General features: G+C 40.6%; 2 protein-coding genes and 1 pseudogene across 2 annotated transcripts in view; 2 read left to right on the top strand and 1 right to left on the bottom strand.

The window, feature by feature from the left end:
* The window catches only part of LOC102838269 (keratin, type I cuticular Ha4-like), a 5,943-nt gene extending 5,206 nt beyond the window's left edge, over positions 1–737 (top strand). The window contains exons 7-8 of the mRNA XM_006833684.1: positions 3–152; positions 653–737. Of these exons, the coding sequence (XP_006833747.1) occupies positions 3–152; positions 653–737 (235 nt within the window). The remainder of the gene's footprint in view (positions 1–2; positions 153–652) is intronic.
* Positions 738–2,469: 1,732 nt separating this feature from the next.
* Positions 2,470–9,127, bottom strand: LOC102837886 (annotated as a pseudogene).
* Positions 9,128–12,001: 2,874 nt separating this feature from the next.
* Positions 12,002–12,916, top strand: part of LOC102837509 (keratin, type I cuticular Ha4-like) — a 7,141-nt gene continuing 6,226 nt past the window's right edge. Inside the window, exon 1 of the mRNA XM_006833683.1 lies at positions 12,002–12,469. Coding sequence (XP_006833746.1) covers positions 12,002–12,469 — 468 coding nt within the window. The remainder of the gene's footprint in view (positions 12,470–12,916) is intronic.

Here is a 12,916-nt window from a genome sequence, read left to right as displayed (position 1 = left end):
AGCATGATCACCAACGTGGAGTCCCAGCTGTCTGAGATCCGCTGTGACCTGGAGCGTCAGAACCAGGAGTACCAGGTGCTGCTGGATGTCAAGGCACACCTGGAGGGTGAGATCAACACATACCGGAGCCTGTTGGAGAGTGAGGACAGCAAGTGAGTATGATACTAAGGATATCTGGGAAAACATGTCAGGTGGGACTACAAGACATTATGGGTACTCGCATGCTGGCTATATTTTCGTCTCACCAAACAATATGCATTGATGAACTATCTACTGTGTATACAGTGATCTGTGAAATTTATGGAAATGTGACAGGCATAAAGATGAAGGGAACGTAGTCCCTGCCTCAGAGAGCTAACAAGGTACAGAGATTGCTCCTCAGAACCATAGGACAGAAAAATTTGTTTTAAGTTCTATGTGAGCTCAAGAGGATGGGAGAGTATTTTTCAAGGAACTATGTAAGAAACCCCTTCCACCTTTGCACAAGGCAATCTTGGAGAGAAAGAAGGATTTATATCAAGTAAGCATGATGTCAACTAACTGCAACCATGATCAATTTGTTGACTGTCTCATTGAACTCAAGGTGTTGTGTGTGCCTTAGGGTCTGTCCACTCCCATCCACAACCCAATCTAAACTTTTGTGTCTCCCCAGGCTTCCCTCCAACCCTTGTTCCACCTCTAATGCTCGTGGCAACTCCTCTGGACCCTGTGGCAGCTCTCAGTCACGTCGCTGTTAACTTAGAAGCTTGAATCCTCTTTGGAGATGTCCATGAAGCCATTTAGACCAAGCATAGGAAAGATCCTTGGAACTTGCCTTTTCCGGAGCCCCATATACATTTAGAAATCTGTGTCATGCCAGCCTTCCAAGCACTCACATATCACCGATTTATAATGCCTGGAAAGCTCTTTTGTACTAAGGGTTAAGTCTTTTCATTTCTGCAGATAGTTCGCAATAACTTCATCTCTAGGTATTACCCATTACTTTAGGGTGTTTCCCATAGGTATTGTGCTTCTGGCTTTCCTTGTTTCTTTGGTATTGTCTGGAATGCAAGGGGGGCTCCTTCATTTACTTCCCAATAAACTTTATTTCCCTGGCATAATAAATCTGTTTCTTATTCATATTTGTGTATTGTAAACAAGTCATCATAGGTGCTTCATAAAATACCCATTCATTAGAGGAATAAAATGGCTTGTGGGACTGGCCTCAGCCATTATGTTCCCTAGTAAATATTGATGAAGATGAAATGACACATTCCTATGAGGCTCACACCAAAGAGAGACCATACAGAAAGCTGGCCTTCAACACCCGCACTGTTTTGACATGGCTGCAAGGCCTTTGGCAACCCTTAGAATCCTTGAAACACCTCACTGCCATCTCCCACTGTCATCCCTATTAAACTGGAATTCCCAGCTCCCATGTCCTAAATTTTCTGAAGATCAGATTTCACCTCTGCTTCTCTGGAGAAATTTCTGAAAGAGTAGCAATGATCTTCTTTCAATCTCTCCACATTGTGCGTGCCACACCAATATAGGTACCTGCTTCCCCCTCAAATACACCTTTGTTGATTGTTAGAACCCCCACAGAGTCCTGCTGTGGCGCGGTACATTAACTCGCTGGACTACAAGATGGGTTTGAACCACAAGGTCTGTGGTTCAAGCTCACCAGCTGCTCCTCAGAAACCTTATGCAGGTTCCCTGTGAGTCAGAACCAACTGGAAGGCACTTAACAACAAAGCTCCACACACTCTGGGTCTTCTTGATACAGGTCCTGACTACCCTCTCTCTAGAACACCCCACTTCTGTCTGATCTAAGTAGGGGAGCTTCTTAGATCCTTAGACTTTGATTTACTCTTTCTACATTCCCATTCATAAAGAACTAGTACTTTCATGCTGATAACTCCCAAGTCCTAACCTCAGGTATCAGGTTTATGGTTCCCCATAGGGCAGCTGGTATTGGACTAAATTTTTATTGGACCAAAATTTGTCTTTGCCAAACTGATTCATCATGTTATCTTTGTCCTGTCAAAAGATATTTTCTTTCTTACTTTTTTTGTTGTTTAATAAACATTTCTTCCTTTAGATGGACAACTTTTACACACAATCAGATCATAGCTTTTTGAAATAGAATTTAGTAACAAAGATATTTTATTTATTGAGTCTGCTATAAATGTTTTCTAGAAATTATAACTGATCCATGAGATCTTAAATATGGGGATATTGGTTCTTGGAAACTTACCATCAGATTATAAAATCAAGCTTTTATCAGCCAACTCAGAATATAAGAACTGAGACAATTATTTTCACTTGCTATTTTCAAACATTATCACACTTTCAATTTCATAATTTGACAGTGCATTCATGAAACAATCTGCAGACAACTACTGGTTTAATAGACAAAGACCAATTTTAAGTAGATGTTGACTCTCCTCAACTGTTGATTAGGCTTGAGTTTTACAAACATTACTTATACTAAGGGTAACAGTTGAGTTGGCGAGTGTTGTGTCTTCTCCAATCAGCCGGGCCAGAACCATCAACAGTGTGGTGGAGCTTGTGGCCCTTCCCCAGGCCACGGCTCTTGCGGCCTGCAGATATCAAACCACACATCTCCCTGTGCTTGTGGACTGGCTTAGCGATTCATTGGGTGTCAGGATGACTTCTGATAGCTTTATGAAAGGGAACAATGAGGACAACTTCAGAAAATTTATATGTAGAATCTTACCAACACAGTAAGAATTGAGGACTCTAAGGGCCCAACATTGGCATCCAGCTCGCGACTCAGCCACAGACTGAAGGCTTCTAGTAAACTTCAGCTGGTAAACACCATGATGGACAGCCTTGCCATAGGTTGCACCTTTAGGCACTGAGCGTTTGCAGCCACCTCTGTGCACGTGAACCCGCAGATGACATAACATTGCTTGGCCTTGTATCCCAGTCTATGTGCCTTATTGTCTGGGAGGGATGGTGTGGCCCTGTGCATTGCAGGGAGCTGGTGTTACTGCCAACAGCAGACCTGCAGGAGAAATCGCATCATACCAAACAGTTTCTTCCTCCATAGTTCTTGGATGTACTTGTAAGCACCCACCTCAGCTTACCCTGAGGGCTGCCGCCAGATGGAAAAGAGCCCAAAAGACTTTGAAATCCCACTGATGTCTTTCCTTATGTCCCCACATCTTAAAGTTTATTCTTTTTCTCTAGGTCTACAATGTTTTTCCATAACCTTGTCAGCATTTCATTTCCTGGAATACCAAGAAAGACGATGCTCATTATCCCCGCCAACAAACAGTAAGAGCATCCTCCCCCTACTTGTCTCATCTCTGAATTCTGTGCTGGTCTGGGAGGAGGCTGGTCCAGGCCTGAACTTTTCCTGGTAAGAGACTGAGAAATCAGAAGGTATGTTTAGGGTTCCTAACAGAGAATATATCTGGTAACAAAAGACAAAATTACAAGGTAGGTAGGTAGAACTATACTTGGCAGTGTTTTGAAGGTTTTTTTTTTTTTGTGTGTGTGTGTGTGTGTGTATGTGTGTGTGAGATTGTATATAACAAGGTTGCTATATGATATCCCTGACAGCTATATATATAGGATAGGAAGTGATGGATTATAGAAGTTGGTAGGACTGGGTGAGAAAGAAAGTATATGGATTAGGAGTCTTGTAAGAGAAGATAAAATGGAGGTGGGTGGGAATGGAAGAGTGAATAGGGCAGTGGTGGATTTTAGAGACACACTGGGGTGTAGAAGAAGACTAGAGACAGAGGACCATTGCAGGAGAAGGAAAGGACCTTTTGTTGTTGTTGTTAGGTGACATTGAATTGGTTCTGACTCATAGTGACCTTATGCACAGCAGAACATAATACTCCCCAGTCCTGCATCATCCTCAAAACTGCTGTGACCACTGTGTTCTCATATGGCTGCTGCCACTGTGTCAATCCATCTGGTTGGGATCTTCCTTTTTTTTTCTAACCCTCTAATTTACTAAGATGACGTATTGCATTGGGCAAATCTGCTGCACAGGAACTTTTTAAAGTATTGAAGAGCAGAGATGTCAGCTTGAGGACTAAGGTGTGCCTGACCCAAGCCATGGTATTTTCAATAACCTCGTATGGATGCGAAAGCTGGACAGTGAATAAAGAAGATCGTAGAAGAATTGATGCCTTTGAGTTGTGGTGTTGGAGGAGAATACTGAAAGTGCCATGGACTGCCAAAAGAACCAATAGATCTGTTTTGGAAGAAGTGCAACCAGAGTGCTCCTTGGAGGTCAAGATGGCTAGGCTTCGTCTCTCATACTTTGGACACGTTGTCCGGAGAGAACAGTCGCTGGAGAAGGATGTCATGCTGGGTAAGATGGAGGGTCAGAGAAAAAGAGGAAGACCCCTGAGATGGATGAGCCAGGTGGCATCATTGATGGCGTCAAGTGTGGCAGTGGTAGTGAGGTTGGCCCAGGATCGGATGTTGTTTTGTTCTGCTGTGCATGGGGTCGCTATGAGTCGGTTCCGACTCGATGGCACCTGACAACAACAACAATTTACTAAGAAGATGTCCTTCTCCAGGGACTGGTCCCTCCTGATAACATGTCCAAATTATGAGAGACAAAGTCTTGCCATCCTGACTTCAAAGATGTATTCAAGCAATATTTCTTCCAACACAGATTTGTTTGTTTGTCTGGCAGTGCATGGTACTTTTAATACTCTTCTCCAACACCATAATTCAAATGTGTCGATTCTACTAAGCTAATCATTGTCCAACTTTCACATGCCTGTGAGGAAACTGAAAACACCTTGATGTGGGTCAGGTGCACCTTAGTCATCAAACTGATACTTTTGCTCTTAAACACTTTATCTTTTTCATTTTTTAAATACTTTATCTTTTGAAGCCGATTTGTCTAATGCAATATGTAGTTTGATTTCTTGATTGGAGCTTTTGTCAGTGTTGATCTTAGATGCAAACAAACTGAAATCTTTGAGAACTTCAAAGATTTAGTGTCCCTATTTAACATGATGGTATTTATTTTGCAGTTGTGAAGAGTTTTGTTTTATTAAAATTGAGGTGTAATCCATACTGAAGGTTTAGTCTTTGATTATCAATGATAAGTGTCTCACGTCATCATTGCATTCAGTAAACAAGTTTGTATCAACTGCATATTGCAGACTGATAATAAATAAGTCTTCCTCCAATCCTGATGCCACATTCTTCTTTATATAATCCAATGTATCAAATTCTTTGGTCAGCATTCAGGTTGAATAAAGATGGCAAAGGCTACAAACCTGATGTCTTCCTTTCCTGAGTTCAACCTATTCAGTATCACCTTGATGTGTTTTAATAACAGCTTTTTGATCTATGTACAGATTCCTCATGAGCACAATGAAAGGTTCTGGAATGCCCATTCTTTACAATGTTGTTATACATAGTTTGTCATGATCCACACAGTTGAAAGCCTTTGCATAATCAATAAAGCACAAGTAGACTTCTTTCTAATATTCTCTGTTTTCAGTCAATATCCATCTAATGTCAGCAATAATCTCCCTAGTTCCATGTTCTCTTCTGAATCCTGCTTGAGTTTCTGACAGTTATCCATTTATGCACTGTTGCAACTGACTGATCGGTTTTTCAGTAATATTTTACTTCCCTATGATATTAATGACATCGTTCTTTGATTTCCACATGCCATTGAATTACATTCTTTGGAATGGGCACAAGTATGGATCGTTTTCAATCGGTTGGCCACGTAACTGTCTTCCTAATTTCTTGGCAAAGGTAAGTGATTGACTCCAGTACTGCATCAGTGTGTGGAATGATGTCAACTTGTATTCGATATGATTCCTGGAGTCTTGTTCTTTGTCAGTGTCTTCAGTGTACCTTGGACTTCTTCCTTCAGTATCATTGGTTCTTAACCATTTGCTTACTCTTGAAGTGGTTGAGCACCAACCACTTCTTTTTGGTACAGTGACTCTCTGTATTCCTACCATCTTCCTCTGATGCTTTCTGCATCATTCAATATTTTTTCAATGTTAAGTGTGATCGAGTCAGTTTTGACTCATAGTGACCCAGTATCGGTTTTCCAAGGAGTGGTTGGTGAGTTTGAACCACCTACCTGTGTTTCAAATGACCTTCTAGTCCTGCACTTATTCTACAGTGATTTTACCCTTTAATATCATTCAATGTGGCAAATAGAGGCTTGAATATATTCTTCAGTTCTTTCTGTTGAGTAATGTTGAGCGTGTTCTTTCCTTTTGCTTTACTAACTCCAGACCTTCACACATTTCATTACAGTTCTTGACTTTCTTCTTGAGCTTTCCATTGAAATTCACCACTTTTACTTCAACATTTCCTTTATTAGCTTTAGTTTCTGTATGCTCAAGAGCATATTTCAGAGTCTCTTCTGAAATATATTTTGACCTTTTCTTTCTTTCCTTCCTGACTTTTAATGACCTTTGCTTTGTTCCTGTCTTATGTTTGTGATGTCATCCCACAACTCTTCTGGTCTTCAGTCAATAGTGTCTAATGCATTGAATCTGTTCCTGAGATTTTCTGTGAATTCAGGTGGGATATATTTAAGTTCATATTTTGTCTCTTATGCACTTGTATGATTTCTTTTTAGCTTCAGCCTGAACTTGCATATGAGCAATTAATTGTCGATTGTACAGATTGCACCTGGTATAGTCAAGAGACAGTTAAAGGTTCTGAGCTTCAGTGAATGAAATCAATATGTGTCTCCAGAGAAAAGAATTACAGAAGAATGACTAGATTTGTGAGAGACCAAGAGGTATCTAAATAAAGATATTAGAGCTGTGGGAGCTTTAAGACAGTTGAGGGGAAGATGGTAGAGTAGAGAAGAACTGTGGGAACCATTGATAGAAATGATGGAGTGTACCTGGGGTTCTCCAAATTCCCTAGCATGGGTTTCAACCCTAGTTTAGCCAGGCTTCGTTGGAGAGAGATGACATCTCATTATAAATATTTGCAGAGAAAAATGTAAAAGCAGTTGAAGTGCCTTGGTCATAAGAGCTCAGAGTTTCAATAAAGTGGTGGTCAAGAGGAAAATTCAAACAAATCTACTGGGTATAGCAATAGGAAGATCACTGATGCTCTAAGAAAAACTAGGATCTGTGGAATTCTGGGGCAAGAAGTCATATTTTGGTGGCTCTTTTGTGTCTACCTCAAATCACGTAATTCATAGTAAAGGTAATTCAACAGCTCAACACAACATTCATTTGAAACATGAAGCCTACTTTGCTTTATCTTCAGTGTACTGCTAAAAATGTCTTATCAGATGCTCTTTCATGATCTTTAGAGTAGTCACATAAACAGTTTCCTTGTTTGCGTGTTTCCTGAATTCAGTTTTCCCAGAAAGATTAGCACTCTTAAATTGTTTCACTTTCTCCCCTTGCATTCTAGAGTGTATGGAGCAAAAAATATCGATTAGGTGTTTTAAAACTCCCAAACTCCATTACCACTGGGAGTCCGTGTCTGAGTGTAAGAAAAATAATGGTGCTTCTGGAGAGGGTTTGTGTAACTATCCCATCAATCTCATTTTCGAGTGTCTGCATCTCTCTTTCTACAGCTCCTGTCCTGTTTGTCCCTCTAATGAAAGGTTTATTTGACCGTCTTCTCAGAGTCAAATCCATTGGCTTGTTTCTTGGATTACATCCATCATTTGCCTTCATAATGTATGAGGATGGGGGATTAACAGATTGACAGCTGTCATTTTTTGTGACAGTTTTTGGGAAACCCATAAACTGTTCTTTTTGGCAGCTTGAATTGGGGCTAGCCTAGCTCAGAGAACAGAGCAATTTCTGTCTTTGTAATTTCTTTCTGGATGATGCCTCATTCCTCTTTGACATGAGTCCATTCTCTTGGGCATGTGTGCTCACTATACTACTCATGTCCTCTCCTTGCCTTTTGTATAGTTAACATTAATTAACAAAATTTAATCCATTTTGTTTCTAAATGGACACATTTCACATTTCACATGGTAAGAATTTTAGGCTTTAATATTTGGCCAGCATGGAAGATGGTTTGGGGAATGATGAGGGAAGCCTTCTAATGTTTTTAAAGTCCTGCAGTTGGGCACGTGCCCTCAGAAGATCTGCCTGATACTACTTCATGGTTAAGTACCAATGATGACTTCGTGAATGATCTCTCCCATGCAAATAGACTTGGTTTTCAAAATAAATAGTATCCTTACCTCAATTGCAATTTGCTCACATCTTGACATCAGAATGAAACCATAACATCTCCCTCAATTGCCTTGGACAGCTGCAAAACCTTTCTGTTTGTTAAGATTTGATTTCCCAATTATGTTTATTGCAGGGTTGTTGATCAGACACAATATTATGGCTTATGTAAATGTCAGAATGATTCACAGTACTTGGTAGGTGGAATAAATAAAAAGCAATTACCTTCCTTAGAATTCCTGGAAAATGAACTGAAACTTAACACTTTTCTTGATATGCCCATGTCTTCTCAACTATGATAATCTAATGGTCGTATAGCAGGCATGGTTAATTCTGCTTAAGGTTCGGGGCAGTCATGTTTTCTAAACCCTTCCCTCTAGTTTTGAAGGTACAAGGGTATAAGCTTAGTCTAGGGTAGAAGCTACAATGATGGTCCTGAGATCCTCTGGATCTATTTAGCAGTCTAAACTACAGCATTCCTTTCCTAGTCTTCAAAAATGCCTTTTTCTAGATTTTTCTCTTCTGGAGCCTTAGAAGTTGAGAGGATAGGTGATAATGAGATGAAAGTTCAGTGAATCCAGCTCTTTATAATGTTTCATCTCAACCAATTGGCCTTAAATCAGTTTGGTACTAATTTTAAATGAATACATGCACCCCCATCTCACCAATGTTGAGATCAATTTAAAACATTCTCAGTCAATATTGAGAGTTTCAAGCATAAGTGGCAGAGAGTTGTGGATTGTGAATGTGATTGTAGGATGTCAGTGACTTCAAAGCCTTTGACACAGACTTTTTGCAATGCTGCTGTCCTCTATCAAAGCATGCCCAGAGCTCCTCCTTGGAAATGGGTTTTAAAATCCCCCAAGAAATCATGCATTATGGTTTTACTGTCATACCTTGTTTCAGACTCATTAAAGATACTACTCAGGTTGGGATTTTACTTATTCACTCGGCATGGTTCCAAGTGACATTTGGCTGGTTCCAAAAATAAACACATCATCAGAAGATTACGATTTTCCCTTAATGAGGATAATTGAAAGGATAGGTCACAGGCCATGAAGACAAGTCTCATGAAAGCATTGCAAAGCAATGGGTCTATTCAGAGGCAATTAGCATGTAGGTTCCAAAAGGAAATACTTTGAAAAATAACTTTCATACTTTGAACACTGATAGATTAACATTAAAACAATCCTCATAGTTCATACCTACACTCAGGATTGCATTGTGGCAGAATGGCTTTTTGCTGACATGCACTGATGGTCATGAGGTCTGACTAAGCGTGTGATGGTGTCTTTGCAGGCTCATAGACTTTGAAGGAATTGACTCAGGCTTTTCTGCATCAGATCAACTGAGGGTTACCTCTTTATCAAACTTATAGTGAGTGTGGTGTTGCAATATAAGCACTGGGCTTCTAATCGCAAGGTCGGATGTTCAAACTCACCAGCTGCTCCTTGGAAAATCTATACAGGATTGTTATGAGTCAGAACTGATTTAATGGCAAATAACAACAATAACAACAAGTGGGAATTATGTTTTGTCACTTACTAAATGTTCTTCTAGCATAGTGGATTCAAATCAGGCTTCTAACCTAAAAGGTTGGCAGTTCGAAACTACTAATTGTTCTATGGGAGAAAAATGAGGCTTTATGGTTCCATAAAGAATTACAGCTTCAGAAACCCTGTGTAGGGAGGGTCACTATGATTCACAACCGACTCCGTGGAACTTAACAACAACAACAATTGTTCTTTGATTAGAATAGAAATGACCGTGGTTCTTTGATACAGAGAACAGGGTTGTCATTTCTTGGCTCGTTCTAATTTAGGAGGGAGTATTTTCTAACAGCAATTGAGCTATACCGAATCCATTTCTGCATTATTGCTTCTTGGTAATGTGAGGATTGAAAGAGAGATACAGTGTAATGTAATGGAGAGACTATGGTCATTTGAATTAGAGAGACTTGGGTTTGAGTCCTGAGGACCAAGTAGGAGTTCTGTGCTCTTGGAAATTTCTCAGACGCTTGGTGTCCTCATCATTAAAGCCTTATCAGGTGTTGTGAAGACTGAGTAGATAATGGATATAGCTGCTTAGCACCTGGCCTGGTATGCAGTGGGTGTCGCTAAGCAGGAGTCATCTTTGTAACAGTCATACCGTGTGCAAGCATACAGTCCAAAAACCAAACCTACCGGCGTCAAGTGGATTCTAACTCATTATTGTTGATGTTAGGTGCCACAGAATTGGCTCCGACTCATAGTGCTTGTATGTACAACAGAAGGAAACACTGCCCAGTCCTGTGCCAACCGCACAGTTTTTGATACATTTGAGCTCATTGCTGCTGCCGCTGTGGCAATCCATATTATTAAGGGCCTCCCTCTTTTTCGCTGATCCTCAACTTTACCTAAAATGATGTCCTTCTCGGAGAATGGTCTCTTCTGATAATATGTCCTACGTATGAGAGATCAAGTCTCTCCATCCTGGCTTCTAAAAACTTTATGGACATACTTCTTCCAATACAGATTGGTTTGTTCTTTTGGAAGCCCATGGTACTTTTATTATTCTCTTTCAACTTGATAACTCAAATGAACCAATTTTTTCACAGTCTTCTTTATTCATTGTCCAACTTCCTCATGCATAAGAGGTTCTTTAAAATACCGCAACTGGGGTCAGGTACATCTTAGTCCTCGAACTGACATCCTTACTCTCCAGCACTTTAAAGAGGTCTTGCACAGTAGATTTACCTAATGCAAAATGTAATTTAATTTCTTGTGGCTTCTATGAGTGTTAATGATTGATCCAAATAAAGGAAGTTTTGACAACTTAAAATTTTTCTTCATTTTTTGTCATTTATTGATACAGTGATGAGGATTTTTCTTTTCTTTACATTGAAGTGCCACATTACTGAAGGCTGTGGTCTTTCATTTTCATCACTATTTTAAGTTCTCTCTGATTTCAGCAAGAAGTTTGTATCATTTGTATGTCACAGGCATTAATAAGTCATAGAGACCCTAGAAAGGCTTTCTAAAGCTGCAAATCTTTATAGAAGAAAGCCTCATCTTTCTCCCATGGAGTGACTGGTGGATTTGAACCACCAAACTGTTGGTTAGCAGTTCAGTACTTATCCTCCAGCACCAGCAGGGCTCCTACACACATAGTTGTTGTTGTTGTTATTAAGTGTCATTGAGTCAGTTTTGACTCATAGCACCCCTGTATAGGGTGTCTAAGGAACAACTGGTGGGTTTGAAACACTGACATTGTGGTTTCAAACCAACTTTGCAATTATTGCTTATCCCATAGCATTACACTTGGTTTGCTAAAGTTCTTAGTTTTCCTAATGTTCATTGAATAATAGCAGATAGGGAACTGTAGGAGGCTTCCCGCAGCCCCACAGGAGGAGGGTAGGGATGATTGATAAAGTAACAGAGGGACATTGGGTTGGATGATCTTCTAGTCCTTCCTCATCCCAGATTTCAGAAGTCTCTACCATGTGGTTCATGAGTGAGTTTCCTTGGACTGTTTTTCTCATGGAGTTCTTTCTAGATAAGACACATACTCAATACGTTTCTTTTCAGAGAAAGAGATTCAGAATATCCGTCAACTCTGAGAGATAGAGTTCAGATGTCACTCCTTAATACAACTCCCTTTGTTGCCATAGTAATGGGTTGGTCACTTTGATGCCAAACCATGAAGCTCTTACTTAACCAACCAGCATGATTGGTGAGATGTCCTGACTTTGCAAGAGGCTGGAGTAGAGCATTTATGATGTAAAGGACTCTTGTGAGGTGTCTAAACTACAGATGAAAAATCCCCAAAAAGGGTAAAAGGGGTAATACTGGATGTGGTTGCCACACGCACTGCTGACAGAATATAAAATCCTAGACAGGCCCAGGGCTTACACCAGAGTAAAGGAATTAGGCTGTGAAACTGACCTTCAGAGCTCCACTCCCTCTCAGCACCAGTTGTACACCTGCTTCCTGCCCAACATGAGCTGCCGCACCAGCTTCTCTGCCCGGCCCTGTGTGCCCCCCAGCTGCCATGGATGCACCCTGCCTGGGGCCCACAACATCCCTTCCTCTGGGGGCATGGGTGGCTCGCTGTGTGAGGGCTCCTTCAATGGCAATGAGAAGGAGACCATGCAGTTGCTGAATGACCGCCTGGCCAGCTACCTGGAGAAGGTGAGCCAGCTGGAGCAGGAGAATGCAGAGCTGGAGGGCCGCATCTGTGAGTTTACCCAGCAGCAGGTGCCCTATGCATCCCCGAACTACCAGTCCTACTTCCAGACCATCGAGCAGCTCCAGCAGAAGGTGAGGGTGTGGGCACCACCACATTGTCAGCTTAATGCACTTGGTTTCATTGATTCATTTTTATGACAGACCAACTTCTGAATGGGATCTAAGGCTGCTCACAGATAACTTGAGGATGTAATGATACAGAATGAATTGACTTTGGCAGGGGACTTCAAGTAGTCTTAGAAACTCTATTTGTCAATCATCAGCCTACAGACAGTGGATCATGGAAAGAATTGAGCCCAAATCAGTTGTACAAACTTTACTTGCTTCCAAAGGGCTTCTTTCTTAAAATCAGAATATATGATTTTTTTATTCTGTTATGATAACCTGTTCTTGTTTGCTGAGCATTATAGGAACAATAATAATAATGAAAAAGGACAGCTGAACTGTTTCTCTGACTTATGAGTTTCCTAACTAAATCCATAAATTCCTAAAGCCTTTAAAAATTGTAGCAAAAGACAG

The sequence above is a fragment of the Chrysochloris asiatica genome, unplaced genomic scaffold, assembly GCF_000296735.1.
Source record: "Chrysochloris asiatica unplaced genomic scaffold, ChrAsi1.0 scaffold00007, whole genome shotgun sequence".
NCBI lineage: Eukaryota > Metazoa > Chordata > Mammalia > Afrosoricida > Chrysochloridae > Chrysochloris > Chrysochloris asiatica.
Note: the sequence above shows the minus strand (reverse complement) of the source record. Positions and strands in the feature narration are given on the sequence as shown.